The sequence below is a fragment of the Diceros bicornis genome, chromosome 38 (assembly GCF_020826845.1).
Source record: "Diceros bicornis minor isolate mBicDic1 chromosome 38, mDicBic1.mat.cur, whole genome shotgun sequence".
Taxonomy (NCBI): domain Eukaryota; kingdom Metazoa; phylum Chordata; class Mammalia; order Perissodactyla; family Rhinocerotidae; genus Diceros; species Diceros bicornis.
In genome coordinates, this window is record NC_080777.1 from 10,299,833 (window position 1) to 10,327,135 (window position 27,303).

Consider the following 27,303-nt stretch of genomic DNA (forward strand, 5'->3'; position numbering starts at 1 on the left):
CCCGGGCACCCAACACCCGTGTCGCAGCCTCCCGCCCCCCAGACCCACGGGCCCCCTTATATTCTTCCTCGGCAAACGGACAATTTGCCCCGTCCCGGCAGCCGCAGCGTCTCCGGGGCTCGCCCAAGCTCGCCCGGCTTACCCAGCAGCGCGAAGAGGTTACCTGGCGGGGGGGCGGGGCCTGTTCGGGCGGGGCCGGTCAGGGGCGGGGCCTGCCGAGTGGGCGGGGTCGGCGAGGTCTTCCGGAGCCCGGGCCCCCGGCGGCGCTTCTGCGCGAGGAGGAGCGAGCGGAGGCGCGCGCGGCGCGGGGGGACCTCGCCGGAGGTGAGCGCCGTGCAGCGCAGCAGGGCAGGCGAGGGCTGGCGCCCCCGGCAGGGGACGGGGGCGGGCCCGGAGTCGCCGGCGGGGCGGGAGCCGGGCTGCCTGCGGCGGTCGGGCGCCTCTGCCCCTCCGGTGGCGTCCGGGGCTGCTTCCAGCTCTCCTCCCCGCGCCTTGCGTCCCATCCCGGGACGATCTCTCTGCTCCTCGGGGGCCCCCGGGAGGCGGAGTTCCCTCGGCCTGGGGGGACGGCGGCGGGGGAGCAGGGCATGTGGATACCTTGTGCCCCGCAGGGACAGGAGGAGACCTCGGCTGTGAGCAAGTCGCTTCCATCCCCACCTTGGAAAGGGGCAGGTGGCTTCACTGTCTTCCTTCGAAAGAGGAGACGGCCACCTCTAGCGGGGCCATGGAAATCCCAGAAAGTGACTGAGCCTCTCAACAAAAGGCCTTGAACCCACAGCTCCGGGTGGAGCAACCTGGCAGAGGCTGCACGGTAAATATTGTTGACCTTTGTGTTTAAAAGAAAAAAAATCTGCCTATGAAGATAAGAGCACAGTTGCAAATCTCCTGGAAAACCACGGCGGGAAGGACATTTTCTAAGGGGTGAGGGTGGCTTTGGTTGATTGTCTTGGGGGTGAGGGGTGCTGCTCCGGGAAGGCTGCCCAGGCCATGTTGGGTAGGAATCCATGGCGGGAGCTTTCTGCTTGCGGTGGGTTAGCTATGGAGTCACCTTGTGTTTGGAACACACCTATCCATCACCGTGACCCACAAACAAGTGGCTTAACCCCTGTGCCCTTCAGATAGATAGTGTTGCTGAGCAGTGACCCGATCAATACGATGCCCCGTTTGGACATGAAGTACATCTGAGGTGCTGTCTGCTTGCTCAGTGCCTGGAGAAGGGCATAGGAGATTACCTGCTGACGCTATGCAGCTGCCCTGGGGAGCACAGCTTGGCCCTTGACAGACGTGTGGTCTGATCACTTTTCCCTGCATTTACTCAGCCCATCTGAGCTCTGCCAAGTCTGTCCAAGATCTCCTGGACTCCCTGACTGGCTTCACCCTTGTTCTTGTGGGCAGAAGATAACGGCCAGGAACCTCCCGTGTGCCAGGCACGGGCAGTCAGAATGGAAGCCCTGGGGCAGGGAGAAGTTCTGTGGTGCTAGATGCTAATCCTTTAGTTGTGGGATTGTGGGAAGGTGCCAGGGGGGTCCCAGAGGAGGGGCCCAGGCCAAAGCTAATTACCAAGCGTATTTTAACCGTCTCTCTGACCACATGCATGCATATCAGCCTGACTGATCCATCCACCCTAAACGACGTCATGGGATCGTCCCCTTGAGCATTACAGCTCTGAGCAAAGCAAGAAGCTTTTAGATTCTGTTGTCTGAATACAGAGCCAACCCTGCCAGGTTTTTAGTTTTGTTTCTGAGGAGGGAAGACTTCTGGGGAAGTTGTACCTGGCATCACAGAGCCTTCTTTGTTGATTTCCCTGCATCGGGAAATTTGGCTTTGCTGAGTGTTCAAATCAAAACAGGCCTGTGTGTGTGTCTCTGCGTGCTCACAGACTCGGATACAGGAAGTCACGGGAATGTACGGTTGCTGAATCCAGATGTTTTTGTGTCAATCTTAGTGTTGGCAGGTCTCAATCTTCAGTCAGATCTCAAGCATCCGTGATTCCTGGTGCCGGTTGTACAGCTCCCAATGTGTGGGCCGCAACCTACAGTGTGCTCACTCTATGGGACCAGCTCAAGTTTGAGGCATTGTTCCTGCCCTTCAGAAGCTTCCAGATTAAGGTGGGGAGACAAAGCCAGCACCTGTGAAACAATTAGAGAGGAATTAAGTGTGAATTATGTGATATCTTATGCTAGTTCATAGAAGACAGCCAGTGTGGGCTGGAAAAGGCAGAACGGGCTTTGGGGAGCTATTTGGTCTCCAGCTGCATTTAGAAATGACCTCTGTTGAAGCTCTTGGCTGTGCTCATTTGAGTTGAGGGGTCTTTGCCCCACTTACTGAGGCAGGGCTGTGTCCACCCATCTGGTGATCCCCTGAGCCATTGTTGGTGTCTGACACATAGGCATTTGGTACGTGTTTCTTGATTGAAATTCAGCCATATATAGGGCACAGTGAAGCACCTCACCTACTTGGAGCAGAAGGTGTGGGTTGTGTTCTTATTAGAAATTTAAGATTGGATAAATTTGGTGGAGCCAAATTCCAGAGGCCTTGAAGCATTTGAGTTGAATGCAGCGGCAGTACCCAAACCCTCCGCAGCCCCACTGCCCTCAGAATGGAATGCGAGGTCTTTCTTGGGCCCAGAGTATCCTCTCCAGCCTCACCTCCCACCAGCTCCCACCTCGAACTCACACTTCGACCTTCTGAGCCACTCCTACTGCAGGGGGCTCCCAGGGCTGGCCTCCCACCTCTCCCTTGATCATGCTGTTTGGCAGCCTCTGCCAGGAATGCCCACTGCCATCCCTAGCTTCTTCCTCCTAATCCTTAGGACTCTGTCTTTGTCCCCTGGGAGTAGAGGTCCCCTGAGGCTGGGTTTGCGCATCCTCTGTGACCCACTGCATCCCGTGCACATCATCTAGCAGCATCACGCCCTCTGGTGGCTGCCTCCCTGAAAATGGCTGTTAGCTCCCTGAAGGCAGTGACTGGGTTCATCCTTGATGAAGCCCCACTGGCTAACATGGTTCCTGGGAGATAGTGCCCAATACACATGTAATGGATGGAAGGAGGGACCAGGGTGATGAAAATAGAAAAGGAGGAACAACTCTAGAGACATTTGAAAGGGAAAAAAATAGGATCTGGTGATTAGTTATATAAAGAGAGTAAAGGAGAAGGTTGGCTTATGACCTGCGAGGCGGGAGGAGGTGGTGCCACACGAGAGTTGGGTCCCCGGGCCAGGGAGAGGTCCACGAATATGCTTCTGAGTGCTCTGCAAAAATGTTTCTGTTTGGAGGATTTTAAAAATTCCAAATTATTTTGAAGTCACTTTGGGGCAAACTGTGTCTGAAGTTATGACAGGACGTTCAAGGGAGGATATCCTTTAATCTGCTGAAATACATGCTTTGAGTACAGATGAGGTCAGGGCTAGAGAGAGAGAGATCTTGGGAGTATAGTGGGGCCGGTCCAACTTGTCAAAGCAAATGTGACCCCTGAGAGAGGAAGTCTAAGCCAAGAACAAGGGGTTGGGAAGAACCTACAAGCCAGGGGCGTGGGCGAGGGAAGGAAATGGTAGAAAACAGAATGTCCGAAAGTTCGGAAGCAAATCAGGGAAGCCAAGGGCGGAGATGTTTCAAGACGAAATAGGTGGCCACAGCTGTCCGTGCTAAAAAAGACATCAGGGAGGTTTAGACAAGGATGGATGAGAAGGAGGTGAACCTCTAGAGGGGAGCTCCCTAGGAAAGCCAGATCTCATGGGGTCAAAAAGAGGCTAGTTAATGGGCAATGGGAACTTTGGGCAGAGTCTTCAGAATTCATGTCTGAGGAGTTTGGCCGTTAAAGAAAGGATAGATTCTCGCTCAGCATGACCAGAGGAGTGGTTATATCAAGAGATTTCTTTTGTTTGTTTTATGATAAGAGAGATCGGACCACGGTTGAATGCAGGAGGGAAAGAGCCCATGTATGCTGAGGAATATGGATAAAGGCCCCTCTTCACATTGTATTTCATTTAAACCTCCCTCCCCTGTCTTCCCTCCCCGACAAATGTCCCAGAGAACTTTCATTTTGTGTCATCTCCAAAGTCATGCTATTGCTAAATCCAACCACAGAATGTTGCAACGCGGAAGTGATTGGTTATCACTTCCATGGCCCCTGGTAAACTTGTCTCAAATGCCTCAGAGTCAAGTTTCCTTCATAAGGGGGCTGGCCAGACATTTTCTCCTTTACTGTGCACAAATGAATAACACCAGTAATAATAGCAAACACATCAACAGCATTTACTCTGAACCAGCCACTGTTCTGAGTACCTAGGGGGTGGGTGGTGTTATTATGCTCATTTTTCAGATGACAAAAATGAGGCCCAGGAAGCTCACCTGGTAACACACAGTGGTGAGTGGTGAGCCAAGATTTGAACTGGACATGTGTGGCTTCAGGGTCCAGGCACTGAAATTCCCATGCTAATTCAAGGGAAGCAAGTTCCTACTTTACTGTAGATTGAGATTGACCTTCCTGACTCCATTACAAGATCCATAGTCCTGGCACTGGTGACAGCATGACTTGTCCAAGGTCGCCAAACCAGTTATCTCTCTGGACCCAGCATCATTGTGGGTTAGACTAGCTTTAATAGTCAATAAATAATTTAATAGTCAACAAATAATCTACCACGTGCAAGGCATGGCAAGGGACCCAAAAATATGAGCTACACGTCCCATCTCATTTCATCTTCATAACCACTCCATTTTGTCGACTGGGAGAATGAGCCGGCATTTGAACTCAGACATCCATAATAAAGGCAAGATCTAAAGCCGTGAGTTTCTCTGACCTGAGATTCCCCCTCATCTTGGTCAGAGACTTATCTGGTTCTAGAATGTTCCAAGACTAACTTTATTTCCTTTCCCAACATGGCAAAATGAAAGGATAGCGAGTATGAATCTCTAATGTGCTCTGGTGCGCAAGAAATACTGCCTCTCCTTTCATTTTCTAGGTAGCAACTTAATATTTGTTTGGAGGCTTCATCTCACCAGGCTGGCAAGAATAGAAACCACCCCGGGGTTGTGTCGCAATTTCCAGATCTTATGAGTTGGCCAGACCTGAGGTCAGGGAGGGGGTGATCCAGCTCACCAGTCTGGTCCATATGGATTACCACTGAGCATGCTCTCATCCCCACTCTCTGGCTGATCTCTGCTGCTTCTGGACCACACAGCTGACTCTTGAGTCTTGCCAGAGTCCTGTCCCCCTGGGACCCACAGACCTACTTTCTCTTCCTGTTTATTCCAAGCCTCTCTGCTTCTCCCCACCAATCCCCCTCTTTTCTGTACCTCCTGGAAAAGCCTCTGTGTCCTCAACCTAAGGCCCTGCTTGGGAAATCAAAGCCAGAAGAACCTGCAAGCTACTTCTGGGTACAGTTCTGCCACATCCCTGGCCTGGGGCAGTGACATGGGATACTGCCAGAGGTCTGGAGGTGGGAAGGGACAAGGTGGAAATATGAGGGGGAGAAAGTTTTCTAATCTCAAAATATTGTCCAGCCACAGAAGCAATCCCTTCTGAGAGTAAATTCTTAGTGGGGAAAAAAGTTGCTATTTAAGGCCAGGATATATGTGGGTCCATTTTACTTATTCGTTTTATTGGTACATTCATAACATTTTCCACCAAGACTCGTTAATTTGCCAAAAGGGAGGGTGAGTGTACCATTCCAAAGAAGATGGTGCCCTGGTCTGTAAATTGCTGTCATGATACTCTGCAAGTTTCAGTAGATGATTTTAGAGTTTACAGGGATATGAAAATGCTTCCCATTCACACTCGCCATGATACACATGCAGACACAGCACAAGGGAAGTTAAACTCATCAAGGATGCCCAGATAGTGGCTGATGGAGGACTAGAACTCAGGTTTCCCCTCTCCCAGCCCAGGGTCTTTGCCATGATCTCACACATCTTGGAAGTTACCAGCAACAGCAAGTTGGAGCCAAATCTCTTGATGACTCTACCGCCAGTCAGAATGGAGCACAGTCACCCTAGGCAGCGTGCCCAGGGCAGATGCCACATTCGATGAAACTCTCTGGAGGCCCAGGACACTAGGCACATGACAGGAACATGTGCTTCCAGCAGAGGCTTGGTTCCCAGCTCTGCCTTCCCCGGGCTCACAGTCTCTGGGGCACCGCCAATGAAATATCTTTCCTCCTCTGCGCCTGGCAGGCCTGAAGACCAGGTCCCCCTCCTTCTGGCCTGACTCACTCCCTCTCCCTTCCCTCACCTCCCACCAGGGAGTGTCTCCATCAGCCACAGAGCGGACTGGATTTTGTCGGCCCGGGGAGGTTTCTCTTGATGCGTTTGCTAGCTCAGCACAGACTCCAGATCTTCCCAGGACAGTTCTCAAGTGTTTTATAATCTCTCTTCACATTTGCATTCTCTGTGTCTAACGGATCATGGTTTAATAAGATTTCTCTTCGCCGTGCCTCCCTGCAACTGCTTCCAATTTATATCACAATCCAAATGATTTTCACTGCTCTTACCAGATTGTCTGTGTCGTGACTTTCCGGGGATGCAATATCAGACTTGCCAGCTCTCTCGTGCTCTGGCTCCTGGCCTTGGAGTCGCCCATCAACACACCAGGTTTCGCTGAGTTGTATTCAGGGACACCGTCAGAACCTCCGACGTTAATTTTCTAATTGAGAATATTGGTGCTGCCTGAACCCGAAGACAGGTAGAGATGTTCAATTCCTCTGTGCGCTATCTTTTCCCAAAGATTTTAAATGTGTCATACTACTTGTTAGTTTTTAATAATCGCTCGGATGGAATTATTTCTTTCAAGCAGATGCTTTAAAGCTGCTCAATACTTTGTAATGCACAGACACAAGAGAAGCCATTCTGTGCCTAAAGCATCTGGGTTTTCAACATACAGTCTTCAGAGTATCATTGCCTCTGGATGCTGCTGTTTTTGTTGGTTCGTGGTCTGGGGGACCACTCCCTGAAGATGTTAAAGAAAATAGGGCAAGTTTTTACATAATTTCTCATAAGTGCAGGAAAGACAAACACCAAACCACCCCAGTGTTTTGAGAAATTCCATTTCCTCTGTTCCCCTTCAGTGGTTTCTAAAAGGAGTACATTTCCAGCGAGGTGGAGTTGTCTGTCTACTTAAGCGAGCAAGAAATAGGAGAAGATTACGCATTAATAACTGGACTCTCTGGTTCAGCCACTGGAGTGTCCTCAGAAGCTGCCCGTGATGCTTCCTGGGGAGGAAGTAAAAACTATTCTTGTTGCTCGTGTATAGATGCTTAAACCGGTGCTCAGAGGGGCCAAGCACTTACTCAAGGCCACACGTCTATTAAATTGTGGAGCTAAGATTTGGATTCAGTGACAAACTTAGTTGCCATTTTGATCTTTCCAAAAAAAAAAGTCAAAATTGTGTACACTGCAAAACGGATACAGAGCCTCAAAGGGCGCTTGAGGATGGGAGGTGGATAATTCCTTCTAAGGTGCATGCCCAGGAAGAAAAGACAGCACGGTCCTGCTTTGAAATTCAGTCGTGACCTCCTCTTCCTCTGCTTTAGGAATGGCCGGCCTGCCAGGAGCGCCTGTGTGCACTCTAACGTAAACAAGCAATAGCAACTTCTCAGCGAGCTCAGTTCAGAGCAGCCCTGGCCTCCACACCCCCAGCTTAGCCTCTCCCTGTGGGGGGCAGTTCCGTGGGCTCCTCCCCTCGGTCTACGCCCTTTGGCGCCCCCTGCTGGTCTCCAGGAGAAGCACCTGTCCTGGAACCAGAGAAATTGCACCCAAGCCCTGTGTTGCCTTAGCTCCAAGTAACACGATGTGCTCTGTCCAGCTCTCCGGCCTCAGAAGCCTCAACTGATCCTCTTTGAGAAACCATCTGATGCTTCCTCCTTCAGGGCTGGAAAGAATTAACAGTGAATGTATGTTAATAGCCCCCTTTTCCAAAGTGATCATGCAGCATCTTGGTCATACTTTATTCCCAGGAGAACCAGGCAGTCTGAGTAGTGAGCAATGAGGCAAATAACAGGTCCCTTAAGTCCTTACCGCTCAAATTGTGGTCAGTGAACCAGCAGCATCAGTATCACCTAGACGCTTATTAGAAATGCAGCATCTTGGGCAGCCCTGTGGCATAGTGGTTAAGTCCGGCACGCTCTGCTTGGGCCGCCTGGGTTCATGGGTTCAGATCCTGGGCACGGACCTACACCACTTGTCAAGCCATGCTGTGGCAGCAACCCACATCCGAAATAGAGGAAGATTGGCACAGATGTTAGCTCAGAGCTAATCTTCCTCAAGCAAAAAAAAAAAAAAAAAGGAAGATTGGCAACAGATATTAGCTCAGAGTGAATCTTCCTCACCAAAAACAAAGAAGAAATGCAGAATCTCAGGTTCTACCCCAGACCTGCTAAATCAAAATCTGCATTTCAGCAAGATCTCCAGGTAATTCATACGCAGTCACCCTTTGAGGTCTGTATCTGTTTTGCAGTGTACGCAAATTTGATTTTTTTGAAAGATCTGAATGACAACTAACTTTGCAGTTGGATTCAAATCCTAGCTCCACAATTTAATGGCTGTGTGACCTTAGGCAAGAGCTTAACCACTCTGAGCATCAGTTTAATTGTCTGTAAAATGATGAGAAACACTACACGTCAATTCTTCAACTTTCAGGACCCTTCTCATCCTAAATCTGAGACTCAATAATTACCCAGTCTCCTAACTCTGCCATAATTTACCTAGCTGTGCTGCTTAGAAGTGTCAAACTCTGATGGCAAACCTAGCTGTTTTTCTCTAGAAACCTGCAAGTTCGGGGCCAGCCCCGTGGCGTAGCGGTTAAGTGCGCGCGCTCCGCTACTGGCAGCCCAGGTTCGGATCCGAGCGCACAACAACGCACCACTTGTCCAGCCATGCCAAGGCGGCGTCCCACATACAGCAACTAGAAGGATGTGCAACTATGACACACAACTATCTACTGGGGCTTTGGGGAGGAAAAGGGGGGAAAAATAGGAGGAGGATTGCTGATAGACGTTAGCTCAGGGCCGGTCTTCCTCAGCAAAAAGGGGAGGATTGGCATGGATGTTAGCTCAGGGCTGATCTTCCTCGCAGAAAAAGAAAGAAACCCGCAAGTTCTCTGCTCACCATGGAGTAGACAGTGGATTGCCCTCATCCTTGTGTGTGAGTCCTTGGTAACCAAATGACCACAGAAATGTCGTGGAAGAGACTTCTAGGTCCAAGGCAGATATTCCTCACCACTGTAGTGATTTAATAAAAATGGATTGGATTATGAAAGTGTAGAGTTTCCCTCCCTGGAGTTACAAGGAAGAAAGTTGCCCATCCAACTGGCTGGCTTAGACACCCACCTTCTGAGCCAGAGGCTGGGCCTGAGATTTCTCAAGATCCCTTCAGCTCTGATGTGCTGTCTGCCTTGACTTACAAAATGGTCTTGATCTTTTCCGATTAACATGCCGTTTAATCATGAGCCAGCCCTGATGGCCTAGTGGTTAAGTTCAGCGTGCTCAGCTTTGGCGTTCTGGGTTTGGTTCCCTGTCGCGGACCTACACCACTTGTCTGTCAGTAGCCATGGCGGTGGCTCACATAGAAGAACTAGAAGGACCTACAGCTAGAGTATACGACTGTGTACTGGGGCTTTGGGGAGGGGGGAAAAAAAAAGAGAGGAAGATTGGCAACAGATGTTAGCTCAGGGAAAGTCTTTCCCAGCAAAAATAAAAAGAGAAAAAGTTAAAAAAAAAATTCCGCTTAATCAGAGACACATCTAAAGTTTTAAATTCTTCTACAAAGAAAATTTCTGTATGGCGTAGAAAAACACCTATAATGTCTTCTATTTCTCCCTCTTTTTTTTTTTTTTTACAGTTTTATTTATTTTATTTTTTTTGCGAGGAAGATCAGCCCTGAGCTAACATCCATGCTAATCCTCCTCTTTTTGCTGAGGAAGACCGGCTCTGAGCTAACATCTATTGCCAATCCTCCTCCTTTTTTTTTTTCCCCCCCAAAGCCCCAGTAGACGGTTGTATGTCATAGTTGCACATCCTTCTAGTTGCTGTATGTGGGACGTGGCCTCAGCATGGCCGGAGAAGCGGTGCATCAGTGCGCGCCTGGGATCCAAACCCGGGCCACCAGTAGCAGAGCGCGCGCACTTAACCGCTAAGCCACAAGGCCGGCCCTATTTCTCCCTCTTAACTAGCTTTCCTGTTCTCCCTTAGGAAAACAAGGGCCCTTTCTTCTGATTCACCAAAAAAATACTGACCACCATCCTCACTGTGATGAGTGTCCTATAGTCTCAGGAACCGAAGACTTTAAACAACCAGAGGACCCCGAGCTCCTAGATAAGAACAGATTAGAAGCCCCTTGTGGTAGGCCTGGGAAGTAGGTACTCCTGACAAAAATAAGTCTTCTTCAGAGTATTCATGGGGAAAAAATATTACTGGGGTGCTTAAGTTGTGCAGGGGATACCACGTGAGTAGAACTGGGTCTCTGCCCTCAAGAGGTTAACAATCCAGAGGGAAGGCGTAATGTAATAAAAATGCTATCATGGAGATGCCAACAGAATATCAAGGGAGATAAAGTGCCTATAGGAACGTGAGGACTGTTTCATGGGAGAGCTGGCCTCTGAGGTGGCCTTTGAAGGAAGTTTCAGTTGGACAAGCAGATGAGAAGCATTTGAATCCCAGGGACCAGCCTAAGCAGAGAAATCAGATAGAGGCCAAGCTCTGAGAAGGCAAGTTATCCCTGGAGCACAGGGCAAGACTGTTAATACAGCCGGGAAGGTATGTTGGCTTGAGTTCCCCCCTCTGTCACGTGAGAGGGTTCAAGCAGTAAGGGCCCTCTCCAATCAACCATTCCGGGATTAGAGTATAGTCCACGGTGGAGGACCCTGGAGTCTTCTACCCCAAAGAGTTTGACCTTCGTGGGCATAAGGAGCCAGCAAAGACTTCTGATCAGAGCTGTGCTCCACAGGCTCCCTCAGGTAGCTGAGTGAGAGATGCATGTGTCAGGGTAGGACTTACCATGGGGGAATCAGCCAGGAGGCAGCGGGGCCGTGAAGCTGAGCAGAGACAGCACAATTGGAAGGGAGGGGAATCGATGTTGGCGGTGTCCTAAGGGGAACTTCACAGACTTCCCACCAGCTGCATTGATGTGGTACTGGAAGCTTCTTCCAGGGTGGCATTAGGAAGCCAGGATGACCTCATTCACCTAGTTAGATTTGAAGAATACACACACCAAAGATGGAAATAAGAGTCCTTAACAAAAGATGAATATGAGGCAGTGTTGGATCAGTTAGAAGGGGTGCTGAAAGGCTATAGCCTCAAATGCTCTGAATTTGGGGGAAGTGCTACAGATGCCCAAAAGGATATTTCAAGGTATGTCCAGATGAGGAAGAAGAAGGAAGAGACAAGCTCACTCTCAGAAGCTGATGGTATAATACTAGCAGATAACCAGTCCCTGGTAGGAGGGAAGAGAGCAAGTGAGATGGGGCTGCTCTGAAATGTCCTAGCCTCCCGCCCGGACCAGTCCATCCAAGGGACTCAGCGCAGATTAGCCCTCGACACCCCAGCAGCCATCCTGCAGGCCAGGAAGAGGGAGGGAGGACCCGGAGGCAGGATGTGGCAAGTTCATTCATTCAGTGGATATTTGCCGACATATTCCACCCCAGGTGCTGGTGATGTGGCAGTGAACCAAAAAGAACAAAGCAATACCCACCCTCAGGAATGGAATTCTGATTTACACAAAGCGATGCAGGTGGGCTTTTAAGCCACAAACCACGAACTTGACAGCAATTATGGACAAATTATTAGAAGAGATTTAGGGACGGTCTGCAGCTCTGAGGAAAGGCAGTGGGAACCCCTGCATGTCAGCGTAGGTTCAGGAGCAGCAAGTCATATCGGACTCAGCTCATTTCCAGCCTGACGGGGTGACCAGTTTCTGGCAGCTCTGGGAACTCGGCGAGGCATTTGACAGAGTTCCTCGTGCTATCCCTGCCACCCCCGCTACAGTGGTAATGGATCAAAGACGACACCTAGAAGGGGAATTTCTCACTAGGCTACTCAGTAGAAATGCTTTGTCTTATGGAATCACCTGCACTTAGAGATGCAAACAGACCCTAATGAGCCCACCGAGCATCTAAGTAAGTACACTGTTCACCTGAGGGCGCAGCAGTGCGCAGGAACCTAATGTGCAGATTTTCTGATTCATCTTTGGAGAACAGTCGTCGCTTGTCAGGCTCTCACCTCGCTGTGTTAATCCGTGATGCTCGGGAAGATGCTGACTGTCCGCGCTCAGGCGCGTGATGGGTCTGAGGAGAAGTGAGGGTGGGCAGCATGCTTTGCTTTTGCTCGCATGAACAGACCGTCTGTTCCTGGCCATGGAGCACCTTTTGCACTCAGTTTGCACAAGTGAGCCACCCTCTCTGACCGCATTAGTCTGAGTGTGACCTGCCCTCAGTCCGGCCACACCCTCTTGACCCAAGAGCCCACCTCCCAGTGGCACTGCAGGGCGCTGCCCCCAGGATACTGGGGAGCCCTCCTGGTGGGCATTGCTTTCCGAACATGGTGAGTTACCCGGATGGCTTCTCAGAGGGCTGAGGCAAGGCAGGATGGGTGAGGGAAACCAGTGAAGGTTGGAATCATTCCTGAGGGGCTAGGAGAGAGGGGGGCATGTGGAAGTTGTATTGAGGGCACAGCGGGATTGCATACGGCACCTTTGTCTGGGCACCAATGCACACCGTTGTGTGGTTTTTTCTGACAGAGCTCAGCCACCGAGTGTAGACACGGAAGGCAGGCAGCTGATGTAGACAAACGGGATAGAAGAGCAACGAGGCATGAGAGTTCAAGGTGTTGAAAGAGGGTTTGAAGAGAAGGTCCGTGGGGTCTAGAATGATGGATGGTGTAAGGAAGCAGATACATTTAACGGGCAGTGAAGGTTCAGGGGTATTATGAGGCTGTCAGACAGTCAGGTAGGGGAAGGAAGGGCGTGAGACACCTGCCAGGGGGAGGCTGTGATGAGAGAGGAGGAGAGAACTCAGCATTTCAGAGGGGACCATCTCGGAAATGAGTGACCATGGGGGTAAGGTGGACCTTCCTGTGGAAGTTGAAGAGGGTAAGGGGCTGAGAGGGTAACCTTCCACTGGGAGCCAGGCCAACGCCTTTTGTGACTGTGGGGAAGTGGCCACAAGATCAGCAGATGATGACCGAGAGGTGGGCTACAGCAGCACCCCTGTGCTGAGCCATTTGTCCAGCCACACCAGAGGGCAGCAGACAGAGATGTGTGGGTGGTCTTAAGAAAGTTACTTAATTTCCCTGGGCCTTAGTTTCCTCTTCTGTATAAGGAGATAACAATAGTCCCCACAAAAGCCTGGGGGGACGAGGGAAGGGAGGAAGCTCAGAGCTGTGTGTCGATGCATATACAGGTGAAGATAGCCCACTGTATGGTTCTGTTTTTGTTGTTAGTGCCATAGAGTGGGTTCTGACTCCTGGTGACCCTGGGTACAGTAGAGCAGAACCCTGCCCGTCCTTTTGCGCCATCTTCTACCCTTCCAGCACTCTATCAAACAATGCTCTGCAGCTATTCATAGGGTCTTCATGGCCAATTTTTTCGGAAGTGGGTGGCGAGGTCCTTCTTCCTAGTCTGTCTAGTCTGGAAGCCCCACTGAAACCTGTCCACCATGGGTGACCCTGCTGGTATTTTAAATACCAGTGGTGGCACAACTTTCAACATCACAGCAACATGCAGCCACCACAGTGTGACAACCGACAGACGGGTGGTGTGGTTTCCTGACCGGGAAACAGACCTGGACCGCAGCGGTGAGAGGGCCAGATCTTAACCACTGACCCACCAGGGCTGGCACATGGTGGTGTAGTTAGTAGAATATATTTCTTTCCTCCCTCCAGACTCGAGCCCAGTGGTTCTCAGACATGAGTGTGCATCAGACTCACCCAGAGGGCTTGATAAAACGGCCTGCCAGGCCCCAGCCCAGGAGCTTCTGGTTCGGTAGGGCTGGGATGGGGCCCGAGAATTGGCAGTGCTCACTGGCCCCAAGTGGTGCTCTCTAGAGACCGTGAGCCCCTTGCGGGCAGGGACTCCTCAACATCCAGCACAGTGATCGGCACACGGTGGGACCTCAGCCCATGAAGTTTCTCTAGGACAAGCACAAGTTCTAACGACAGCAGCTGGTCACTATGAGTAGAGGTGGTGTGAATGAAAAAGAGGTCACTCCAGAAGAGCCTCCGAGTCATGGTGGTTTAGGAAGGAAGCTAGATCTGTGTTTGGGGAGCATATTCTGAGGTTCGTGGCAGGACAGTCACCCACATGTCTTATTGGAACCATCGTCAGAGGCGGAATGCTGGGCTGGAAGCAACCTTTTGGATTTCATGTGCTCATTTGCCGGCTTGCTCCAACGGGATGCTAGATTCTGCATCTAGAGAGTGCACTTGCCTCGTGGTGATTCACCTTGTCTACTAGCCTTGAGCCTTTATCCAAGGCTGAACTTGCATTCCATACTCATATTTGGACTCAGTCCAGGATTTTTATTGCTATGTGAGCTTTGGAGAAACTCTCCCAAGCACCCATTTGGAAATGAATGAACTGTTTTACTCAAACAGCGAGTCCTCCATGCTCAGTGCTCCGGCCACCTGCCAGGTGTGGGCCGTCATCTGCCAGTTGAAGCATTCTCTCATAGCCTTGCAGCCCAGCTCGGAATCCTGGGTCCTGCCAAGGAGCCCATTACTAGTATTATTTGTTACCGATCAAGCATTAAATGAACACAGCAGCCGCCCTGGCCCCAGCAGATGCATTTGCAGGCTAACTGTGGTGCCCGGGGAGCAGAGGTGCCCCCGAAGCACAGGCTGCCTGTTTCCGGTGGAGACACCATGGCCCATAATTCACCCAAGCTCTGCTGTCCAGACAATTAAGTCAAGAAAGGGAACCTGCTCTGCTAATGGCTGGGATTCAAGCTAAATGAATTCAACTCAGATGAAAGGGATACTGACCCGTCTCCCTCTGGTCTCATTGTCTTAATTAACAGCCCTTGACAGGAGCATGGAGGCCCACATTGATTGTTCTGTTGCTATTACCCCCTCAGAGCCCTGGATGCCAGTTGGCCCAGACTTAATAATCAAAACTCCACACTCAACAGCCTCGGAATTTTCTTACCTGCCCTTCTTCCTCCAAGAGATTCAGAGGGGTTCTGAGTTGGAGGGCATCCTTCAGACCAGTGTTTCTCAAAGCATGGCCTGAGAAGCGTGTGGCTCTAAGTACCCAGGATACGGCTATAAAATACGGCCTGTGGAACCTGAATTTCTAGGAGTCGGGCTCAGGTATTAGTAGTAGCATATTTTTCTCTTTAATTTTGTCTTTTTAATTGTGCTAAAATATACATAATGTAAAATTCACCATTTTAACCATTTTTAAGTGTTCATTGGCATTAAGTGCATTCACATTGTGGTTGTATCCATCACCACCATCCATCTCCAGAACTTTTCCTCTTCCCAGACAGAAACTCTGTACCTGTTAAACAATAACTCCTCATTCCCTCCTCCCCCAGCCCCTGGCAACCACCATTCTACTTTCTGTCTCTATGAATTTGACTACTTTAGGTACCTTGTATAAGTGGAATCATACAGTGTTTGTCCTTTTGTGACTGGCTGATTGCACTTAGCATCATGTCTTCAAGGTTCATCCATGTTGTAGCGTGTGACAGGATTTCATTCCTTTTTAAGGCTGAATAATATTCCATTATACGTATATACCACATTTTGTTTATTTATTCATCTGTCAATGGACATTTGGATTGTTTCCACCTGTTGACCATTGTGAATAATGCTGCTGTGAATGTGGGTGTGCAAATATCTGTTTGAGTCCCTGCTTTCAATTCATTCTGGCGTATACCCAGAAGTAGAATTGCTGGGTCATGTGGCAGTTCTACGTTTAATTTTTTGAGTGTTTTAAAGCACCCTAAGTGGTTCTAGATGTGGTCAGGATTGGAACTGCGGGACTAGGGGATCAGACTGTCTGCAGTTGGAATCATGTGGAGAGAGTTAGCAACTCCAGATGCCCACACCACCGCCCAGACCAACTACATCATCTCTCAGGTGGGACCCAGGCACCTGTGTCTTTAAAAAATCCCCTGGTGATTCCAATGTGTGGCCAAGTTCGAGAACCATTGGTTTACACCAGTGATTCTCAGATTTGAGTGTGTATAAAATTCACACACTTGTGAAGAATACGAATTCCTGAGGCCCACTCAAGAAAGTCTCACTTAGTTGGTCTACAGGAAGCCTGGGCTTCTTTGCTCTCGAGGCTCCTCTGGTAACTCTGATATGTAGCCAGGGCTGAGAACCTCTCATCTTCTTCAGTCCCTCATTGAAACGTGAGCACGCTGAGGCTGCTGGAGGTGACACGACCCACCCCAGTCTCTGAGCCTTTGGGACCTGAATCTACACTGGTTCCCAGGGCTGATTCCCAAGCCAATCCCATGGGTCCTCCAAACTACCACACAGGCGTGGAGGGCAGACTCAGATAGAACCTGCATCTTTTCTCCTCTAAATTTGAACTGGGAGCCTTGGATTAGAGCACAGTCAATTCTGCTCTAATACTTATTTTGAAATAACGAATTTGTGCCAACGCGACTGACACGTTAAGGAACAATGTTGATATATTAGGGGAGATTATTGAACAATATTAACATATTAATGAATGTGAATTTCACATTTGTTTATGTGCCATTTGTTTAAATGAAGAAAACTATACCCAAGTGAACGGACCTACGTATGAATAAACAAAATGCACCTCAAAAATCCACCAGTGAGCTCCATTCTCCACATGGGTTTTTTGTTGTTGTTGTTTTTTTTTTTTGGTGAGGAAGATTATCCCTGAGCTAACATCTATGCCCGTCTTGCTCTATTTTGTATGTGGGTCGCCACCACAGCATGGCTGCCAATGAGTGGTGTAGGTCCATGCCCAGGAACTGAACCAAAGGCACCAAAGCAGAACATGCCGAACTTAACCACTAGGCCACAGCGCCGGCCCCTCCACGTGTGTTTTGACGAGTGTTACAACTTTCCACCTGATAGCAAATAACCCCCTCCCTGCGCCTCTACTGCTGACTTCACGGGCCCTCACAAGCTGCAGCCCACTGCCGCCCACTTCCCCAAGCAGCCCTCAGGTCTTTTTCAAGGTAAAGAGATATTTATGGCAGTGTTTGTGTATTCCTTAACATGCAACATGTTTAAACTGTGCTACCATTTTTATTAGGTGTTTTAGGTGCCACCAACGGCCTTTGTGATTGTTGTGTGCTGGCCCCTCTCTCCAGAAGCCCGGTGGTTTCATTGTGGGATTCTGCATAGTGCAGTAATTTTTAGGAAGGAACGCGTATGTCGCCTGATGGCAGAACTAATAGTATAAGTAACTGCACGTGTTGCTTCTCGTGATCTTTTTAATAGTGATTTAGGAGCGCACTGCCCCTGTCTGTCCCTTTTCTCCTTCTACTGCCGCCTCTAGAGCTCCACTCCTGCCCCACTACGTGGTGCACTCCTCTAATGGGGTCAGACGCTCCTCTCTGCAAGTGGCTCCCAGCTATGCAGGCCTCTTCTGGGCCTTACCCCACACACGCTCACCCCTCTTGCTCCCTCTGGCTTCAGCCCATTTAGGGTTCGAGGTTTTAGGTCACTTGGTCTTCTCTCTTGGATTCCCCCGTCTGCCCACCTGCTCTCTTGCTGCCTACACACTCCACTCCCGGACTCTCATCTTTCCGAGGTTTGATCTGGTCTGCTCTGCCTGGTTCTCATCTTTAGATTAGGTTTGCCCTATCTCAGTGCTCAGTCATATTGACTTCAACCGGTTTTGGCTTCTGGCTCCCATTCCAGGACTCTCCTGCTTGAGTGGTCCCTCCTCCCAGCTTCTGTCATCGTGAGTTCTAGGCTCCCATCGGTTCACCAGCACACCTGGCTCCTCTGCTTACCTGTCCTGGCACTTGACTCACAGAGGTCTGCTTCAGAGATATCAATGTAGTTATTTCATGCATTTCTGTATTTCATAAGAAAATAGGTCTGCCTGGTATCTTTGTAATATAACATAAGCCCAAATAATTTCTTTTAAAATCTATTTGTTCTACTGGTCTTTTTTTGCAGGGGAAAATTCACCCTGAGCTAGCATCCATGCCAGTCTTCCTCTGTTTTGTATATGGGTCACCGCCACAGCACTGCCGCCGACGAGTGGCTTGGGTCCATGCCTGGGAACCAAACCTGGGCTGCTGAAGTTGAACACGCTGAACTTAACCACCAGGCCACAGGGCTGGCCCCTGGTCTTACCCATTTTACTATTTAATTTTAGCTTCCCTACTATGGACTTGAAAATTCAGTATACTGGAATGTATATTCTCTGGGGCTCTCTTTCACTCCTTGTAACCACAAATTCAAGTGAAGCCACCTAGTTCAGCATATGCATTTGAGGGCCAGCACTGCGTCATCTGTAAAAAGACAGAAGTAAAACTAGAAAATTTAACTCTGTTATTCTGAGCTGATATTCTCACTCCCGTGTCTCTGCAGGGATTTTTCTGTCTGGTGACATCAGAGGAGAATTCATTCTGGTGTTTGGCTCAAACAGCAGCTGCAAAACTGTGAGCAATTTGGAAGCCAAGTTAGTTCTTTCCCAAAAGTACTGTAGTTCAATTTCAGAACATGTTTATCTGTCACTTAAAATCCTCATTTGTGAAATCAAAATTTGTATTCCTTTTTCTTCTAGAACAGAGGTCAGCAAACTGTGGTATTTGGACTGCAAAGCCTCAAATATTTACCATCCGGCCCTTTACAGAAAGAGTTTTCCAAGCCCTGTTCTAGAACATAAAACATGATGGTTCTTATATGTAAACTAAAGGTTCTCATATTTCATGAGGTTGAAATGGGCAGGCTTCGGGAGGTCAGTGAACTCTCTGAAATTGGGTGCAAAGTTTGGTTTGTGATGCAGTCTACATTTACGGAGGGCAAGGAAGCAGAGCTATCATAGATTCTGAAAGGAGTCCATGACCTCAAAACATTTAAGAACTCCTGTGGTATGTGGTCTGCTGCTAGGCTGTGTAGACAGAGAGCAACAGCTCACTGGAGCATCCTCACATGTGAGCCATGATGCTAACGTTCTTATGTCCTTGCAGGTTAATTTAGGGTCTGCTTCACACTAAAAGGTGAGATACACAAAACCCAGTTAGAATATGATCTTTCCTTGACCATTGGTTCTGCCCATTCTCAGTTTTCTTCTTGTCTCCTCCAAAGCACATCTTTAGAATCTTCCCCCAAGACTACCAAATAAGGGCTCATGCTCCTACCACGTGCGTTTATCTGTGCCGCCCAGAACTGTACCAGCTTCTAGAATCACAGTCCAATGGTTTGCACGCCAGGAGACTCAGAGCCCGATTTAGGGCGCGCTGTAGTAACTGCCTCTTATCTCGTTCCTTGTAATGTCCGACTCTCTTTGAAAGTGCCAATCTGCCCTTTTTAAGTGAGTTTCATCATCATGATTATATTTGATGTTGTGGAATGCTTTGGGGAAATACACAGAATGTACATTACAAAAGTATAATTGAAGATGGCAGGGACAGTGGAGTTACAGAGCCTGTCCCTAGAGGATCTGTCCCAAACCTCAAGATAGGAGGGACCGGTGTTGGCCTTTGGGGATTTCTTCTGAGCTGTAACGCCCACATCAGCCCTGACTGGTTTCTATTTTTTTTCTGATAATTCTTCTATTTATTTATTGAGATCACTTTGAACTTCGGTCCCATTTTTCAAAATGCCAACCTCCCCACCAGTGTTGTGTCATCTCTACGTACAAGACCATTGGCTCTGAGGCCCACCATAAAAGAAATAATCACAAACTGTGTAGGCAGAAATAATAAACAGGACTTAAAGAATGTCTGGTTTTGGTCATCGGGGTGCCTGTAAGTGCATGTGGAAAGAAAGAACTAGAAGCTTTACATCTGTGGGCTGCAGTGTGGTCAGGCCCAGTGTCTGTTTTTATAACAAATGTTTGAATAACCCTTTTACTATTTTGAAATGAAATTCATAGATATAATACAATCTACCTACACACATAATTTTAAAGAAATCAATATAATGCCCTAACTGGAACATAAAAAAGAAATAAAAGGGAAAGTGATTTATAATGAATTAATACGTGTTTGAACATGTGCACGCTTGGGTTCAGCTACACTAGAAAATGAAATGTGAGTCAGACTCTTGTATCTATTTATAGAGTAAGTTTGAATTCAAGAGAAGTATTAAAATATTCAACTGGCACTTCTTAAACTTTTTTTAATTACATTTGGCATTTAGAAACGAGGGCCAAATAAATCTACTCACACATAAATGCAGTCACCATGAAGGTGACATAGACGACACGGTGTGTTACATTGTTCGTGACTCCCCAAGGAGGCATTGGCCATCGTGAAGAGATTTTCTGAAACGGTGAATAACTCTTCATAGCGTTCCAAACTAAACAAGGTACAGTCTTTCCTAGATTTACAAGGTGGTTGCATTCCTGGAAAATTCGGTATATATTAAAGCAATACAAAAAACGTTTTATTGGCATGTAAAAGAGAGTTAGATTCTGAGGTGATTTTGAGCAGGGTTTTCATCTTCAGTGACGTCTGGCGGGACATCCTAAAGCTGTGTGGATGCTGGACGATTCTGCGTGGGATGGGACAGTCATGCATGTTAGCGTCCCTGCTTACTGGAGGGACACCCACCCCATCGTTGTGACAACCACAAAACATTCCTACACATTTATAGAATAGTCGTGAAGAGGCAGCCGTGCCCATTAAGAGCCGCTGTTTTACATGGAAAGTTTTATAGATAAAAAAGCAATTTTCTTGCTTAAAAGGGGCGAAGTTCCTCAAACAGATCTAAGGCCTTCATGTTTCATTGGTGGCAGTGTCATTCATTCAACATACTCTTCTTTTTTTTTTTTTTTTTCTTTTGAGCACCAAGCATCCTTCTGAATGCGTGCTGCACTGATGGAGAATATAGCCTCGTAAGGGGAGATAACCAGCCTTAGTGGTCTAGTGGTTAAGATTCAGCTCTGACTGCCATGGCCCGGGTTTGTTTCGCGGTCAGGGAACCACACCACTATCTGTCGGTTGTCATACTGTGGCAGCTGTGTGTTGCTGGGATGCTGAAAGCTGTGCCACCAGTATCTCAAATACCAGCGGGGTCACCCATAGTGGACAGGTTTCAGTGGAGCTTCCAGACTAGACAGACTAGGAAGAAGGACCTGGCCACCCACTTCCGAAAAAATTGGCCATGAAAACCCTGTGAATAGCGGCGGAGCATTGTCTGATATAGCGCCGGAAGGGGAGAGGATGACACAAAAAGATCAGGCAGGGTTCTGCTCTGCTGGACACAGGGTCGCTAGGAGTCAGAATCGACTTGATTGCACTAACAATAAGGAGAGATAGACAATAAATAAGTAAACAAATAGTTAGACAAGATAATTAAGGATTTGTGATAATTGCTTTGAAAGAAATAAACAAGGTGGTTTCGAAGAGAGTAATGGGGCCGAGGAGCTATTTCAAATAGTGGGTGTAGTGGAAGGCTCTCTGAAAAAATGTTGATGTCAGATCCAACCATGTGAGGAGCAGAGAGAAAAGAGTTCATGTAGAGGAAGCAGCATGTGCCAAGGTCCTGAGGTTGGAAAGAGTTTGGAACAGCAGACAGGAGCCCCACATGGAGGAACTGCCACCTCAGGGCAATGGTACTGGCTGTTCCCTCTACCTCAAATATTTGGCCTCTCCATATCCCTTCCTTCCTTCCTTCAGGTCTCTGCTCAAATAACATTACATCAGAGAGGCCTCTCCTGACCACTCTATAAATATCAGCCACCCCAGCTCTGGCACTCCCTGTCTCCATTTTCCTGCTTTACATTCCTCCTGATAGTACCTCTTCTTCTTTTGTTGTCTGTTGCCTCTTCCCTACACTAGAACATAAGCTCTGTGAGGGCAGGCTTGGTCTATCTTGTTCACTGCTGAATCTCCTGCTCCTCAAACAGGGCCCAACACAGAGTATATGCCCAGCAAATATTTGTTGACTAAGTTATTGAGGAGGAGAATGGTTCAAGATGATGTCTAAGAGACAGACAAGAGCCAGATCATGTAAATCCTTGCAGGATTTTATTCCGAGAGCTGTGGGAAGGCAGGAAGCGTTCTGTGCAGAGAGGAGCTGAACTGTGTTTTTAAAAGAATTCCCTAACTTCTATGTGGAGAATGGAGAGCGAGACCAGAAATGAGAGAGACCAGTGAGGAGTCTCCAGACTAGCCCAGAGGAGAGATGGTGGCGACTTGGAATGGAGTAGTCTTGGGAGGTGGGACCAACAGGACTTGCTGATGGAGAGGACGTGGGGGTGATGTTCAAGGGAACAAGAGTGACTCTGCTGTTGTTATCCTGAGCCTCTGGGAGGAAATGGTGGAGAAATTAGGAGCTAGGATAAACATTCTCACCGAGTTTTTCCTAATTATTAAATATCTAGTTTGGATACTTAGGGTCAACTCAGGAGTAGATGTCTACTGATTTGCGTGTCATGGCTTCAAAGTTTCTATGGAAACCCCTCACAAATCAGCCCCAACAGAAAGCAAAACCTCTTCCGAGCCGGTGGTCCAGGGCCCGTGCCCTACCTTAGCGCCATGACGGCTCCATGCTCGATCTACCCTGATGTTGAAACTTGCCAGTGATGGTGTTTCATGGGATTAAAGCTCTTTATAAACCAATGCCTTCTTCCAATTTCTTTTCTTTTCCACTCATTCTCCTGCCTTCTGAGCCATGTGACTCTTTCCTTACCTTCTTCCAACAGACGCCTTCTGAGGTCATAGTTCGAGCAAGTTGAATACATCGCAGGCACCAAAGATGGAGGTGCTATGCCAGTGGTTTGACACTAAGCTCTCTGAGGGTGGGGTCCTTGTGTGTTTTCTCTGTACCTCTCACAGCACCCAGCACAGTACTTGGAACATAAGCCAGACACATTTATTGAGTGCTTTTTGCTGCTACACATGTGAAGCAAATGGTCAATGCAGACAGACGGTGAACTCCCCTATTGGACGTAAGCAAGTGGACTGTTTCTGTTTATTCTTGTGCACTCCTGCAGTCACCCAAGTGCCAGGCATACGGTAGGTGCTTAATACATTTGAATTAAACTGGCCAAATCTGACTTTTTGTGGAAAACTATGTAAAGTACCCAATTTTTGTATGATGAGATGTACTATGCATGGAGTAAGGATAGATGGATGGAGATGGGCGAGCATCCTTGACAGGTTACAGGGGGGAAAGAAATCAATGGATTTATTTTCCACTCATCAGCTGAGCCTTCTGAGGGTGAGGAATGGGGTCCCTGGCTGATGTGAAACAAAAATGCTCATCCTGCTGTTTTCTCTAACTTCCCTCAGCAAATCTTGAATGAGTGAATGCATGAACTAGTAAATGAACAAACAGAGTTATTATAAAGATTAAGTGAAATATTTCTAAAGTACCTAGGATAGTGCCTAGCATGTGGAAAATGCAATGTAGTGTTTTATAGAAAGAGAGTGAGACCAGCTCTGTCTACACCGGGCAATATAGCAACAGCCACGTCCATGGAGCCAGAGGAACAAAGGGACTAAGGGAGCAGGCGCATCATAGAGGAATCCCCCAAATTCTCAGGAGCCATGTGCAATGCCTTGAGCTTAGATGTCTGTGTTTTCATTCTTCTTCTCCACAGGATCATGGGAGATCACCTTGACCTTCTCTTAGGCGTGGTGCTCATGGCCAGTCCTGTGCTTGGAATTCCTTCCTGCTCCTCAGATGGCCAGGTGGCCTTATATCGTTTCTGCAACCTCACTCAGGTCCCCCAGGTCCTCAGCACCACCAAGAACCTCCTACTGAGCTTCAACTATATCAAAACAGTCACAACCACGTCATTCCCCTTCCTGGAGCAGCTGCAGCTTCTGGAGCTTGGGACTCAGTTTACCCCCTTGACGATTGACAAAGAAGCCTTCAGAAACCTGCCCAATCTTCGAATCTTGGACCTGGGCAAAAATCAGATAGACTTCTTGCATCCAGATGCTTTTCAGGGGCTGCCCCATCTGTTTGAACTTAGACTCTTTTCCTGTGGTCTCTCCGATGCTGTATTGAAAGATGGTTATTTCAGAAATTTAGAGTCTTTAACTCGCTTAGACCTATCCATAAATCAGATTCGTGGTCTCTACCTTCATCCTTCATTCCAGGACTTGAATTCCCTGAAGTCCATCGATTTTTCCCTCAACCAAATACCCATTGTATGTGAGCATGGGCTCGAGCCCCTCCAAGGGAAAACACTCTCCTTTTTAAGCCTTGCTAAAAATAACCTGTACAGCAGGGTCGCAGTGGACTGGAAAAAGTGTATGAACCCATTCAGAAACATGGTCCTGGAAACCCTGGATGTTTCTGGCAATGGCTGGACCGTGGATGTCACAGGAAACTTTAGCAGTGCCATGAATGGAAGCCAGATTTTCTCTCTCGTTCTTGCCTACCACATTATGGGTTCTGGGTTTGGCTTCCATAACATCAAAGATCCTGACCGGAACACATTTGCTGGCCTGGCCAGAAGCTCGGTGATACGCCTGGACCTTTCACATGGGTTTATTTTCTCCTTGAACTTCCGACTCTTTGAGACCCTCAAGGAGTTAAAGGTTCTGAACCTTGCCTACAACAAGATAAACAAGATTACAGATGGAGCATTTTATGGACTTGACAACCTCCAAATTCTCAATATGTCATATAACCTTCTGGGGGAACTTTATAATTCTAATTTTGATGGACTACCTAAGGTGGCCTATGTCGATCTGCAAAAGAATCACATTGGAATCATTCAGGCCGAAACATTCAGATTCCTGGAAAAATTAGAGACCTTAGATCTTCGGGATAATGCTCTTAAAACAATTAATTTTATTCCAAACATACCTAATATCTTCTTGGGTGGCAATAAACTGGTGACTTTGCCAAACATACAACTTACAGCCAACTTCATCCACTTATCAGAGAACAGGCTAGAAAATCTAGATTATCTATACTTCCTCCTCCAGGTACCTCATCTCCAAATTCTCATTTTAAATCAAAATCGCTTTTCTACTTGTAACAAAGGTCATGCCCCTTCAAAGAATCTCAGCTTAGAACAGCTTTTCCTTGGAGAAAATATGTTGCAACTTGCCTGGGAAGGAGGGTTCTGTTGGGATGTTTTTAAGGGGCTTTTCCATCTACAAGTCTTGTATTTGAATAATAACTACCTGAATTTCCTTCCACCAGGAGTATTTAGTGATCTGACTGCATTAAGGGGACTCAGCCTCAACTCCAATAGGCTGACGGCTCTTTCTCCTGGAGACTTACCTGCTAATTTAGAGGTCCTGGATATATCCAGAAACCAGCTCCTGTCTCCTGATCCTGATTTATTCGCATCACTTAGTGCCTTGGACATAACTCATAACAAGTTCATTTGTGAGTGTGAGCTTAGTGCCTTCATCAATTGGCTCAATCAAACCAATGTCACTATATTTGGGTCTCATGCAGACATATACTGCATGTACCCCGACTCATTCTCTGGCGCTTCCCTCTACTCTGTTTCCACAGAGGGTTGTGATGAAGAGGAATTCTTCAAGTCTCTCAATTTTTCCCTTTTCCTTTTATTCACTGTCACTTTGACTCTGTTTCTCATGACCATCCTCATAGTCACGAAGTTCCGGGGGTCTTGTTTCACCTGTTATATGACAGCCCAGAGACTGGTGTTCAAGGACCGTACCAGGGGCAGAGAAACAGACACGTACAAATACGATGCCTATTTGTGCTTCAGTAGCAAAGACTTTGAATGGGTGCAGAATGCTTTGCTTACACACCTGGATGCTCAGTACAGCGACCAAAACAGATTTAAGCTGTGCTTTGAAGAAAGAGACTTTGTGCCAGGAGAAAATCACATCACCAACATCCAGGATGCCGTGTGGAGCAGCAGAAAGGTTGTCTGCCTTGTGAGCAGACACTTCCTAGGAGACGGGTGGTGCCTCGAAGCCTTCAGTTATGCCCAGAGCAGGTGCTTATCTGACCTCAACAGTGCTCTCATCATGGTGGTGGTGGGGTCCCTGTCCCAGTACCAGCTGATGAAGCATCAGTCCATCAGAGGCTTCGTACAGACCCAGCAGTACTTGAGGTGGCCTGAGGATCTCCAGGATGTTGGCTGGTTTCTCAATAAACTCTCTCAACACATACTAAAGAAAGAAAAGGGCACAAAGAAAGACAATAACATTCCTTTGGAAGCTCTAGCAACCATCTCCTAGTCAAAGGAGCAGTTTCAACTTATCTCAAGCCACAAATAGCTCTTCACTTTGTATTTGCATTAAAGTTACCATTTTGAGGTTTTTGGAGGGAGTTTTTCCTACTATGAAAACAATATAAATCTCTCGATTTTCATAACAACGCAATGTTTTGTCTCACTGACCTCCAAGTGGAAAGTAATAGATCTGGAAAATTGCAACTGCCCCCACAGGTTCCCACTATCCATTGATTTCTTTTCAGACCCAATAATATTGTTCTCTCCCGTTGACTACAGAATCTATCGTAGTCATGGGAAGGGCACCTTGAGAGAAGTTATGGATGGTTGACACCCTTTCTCCAGCGTCAGTTCCAGAAGGGGCTGGCCAATGATTCTGAGTGCTCTGCGCTCTGCAGAACAACATTAAGTAGAAAACAAACAGATAAAGAAGTGGTATTTCCTTCTTTGGCCATGGGAATGGTGCCATTGCTGGGTGCAGGTCACGCTCGGTCTCAGGGATGAGAGGTGGCCCCAAAGAAGCCAGGATGAGAATAACTAGATCTCTTGTGCTCATTACCACTCTTCCTACGCTTACCTTCCAGATCTAACCCTAGTGGGTCACGAACATTCTTTTTTGCATGCAGCCTTTGTTTCAGCCTGGCATTCAAGAACTTCCATGATTTAGCACCAACCTATCCCAGCTTTATTTCCTCCCCCATCTCATTTATCACCCACTCAGGCTGTTGCAGAAAGAACTTGGATTTTGGACACAGATCCTGGTTTGAGTGCTAATTCTGCTGCTCATTAGCTGTGTAATCTCAAGCATGTTACACACCCTTGCTGGGCCTCAGTGTTCTTATCTGTGGGCATGATAATATCTACCTCATAGAGTTGCCAGGAAAATTAAATTGGCCAAGGATATCAGGGCTTCTTAGTTGCCCAAATGGCCTCGAGAGGGTATACACACTGAGGGGTCTTCTGGAGGCAGTCAAAGTTTCTTTGAAGTTGTATTTTTTTATCTTAAAATAAATCTATATGTATTTTG

At 47.8% G+C, this 27,303-nt stretch overlaps 1 protein-coding gene across 2 annotated transcripts; it reads left to right on the top strand.

The window, feature by feature from the left end:
* The first annotated feature begins 279 nt into the window (after positions 1-279).
* Positions 280-27,303, top strand: TLR5 (toll like receptor 5). Of its 2 annotated transcripts, none has more exons than XM_058533648.1 (2): positions 280-324; positions 23,703-27,303. In XM_058533648.1, the coding sequence occupies exon 2, from the start codon at positions 23,707-23,709 to the stop codon at positions 26,281-26,283; it is 2,577 nt and encodes an 858-aa protein (XP_058389631.1). In that variant the 5' UTR covers positions 280-324; positions 23,703-23,706; the 3' UTR covers positions 26,284-27,303. The 2 variants fall into 2 exon arrangements, with proteins under 2 accessions (XP_058389631.1, XP_058389629.1); XM_058533646.1 differs by lacking the exon at positions 280-324 and adding an exon at positions 363-811.

Coding starts and splice junctions, on each gene's coding strand:
- TLR5 (XM_058533648.1), top strand. CDS start 23,707: ATGGGAGATCACCTTGACCTTCTCTTAGGCGTGGTGCTCATGGCCAGT.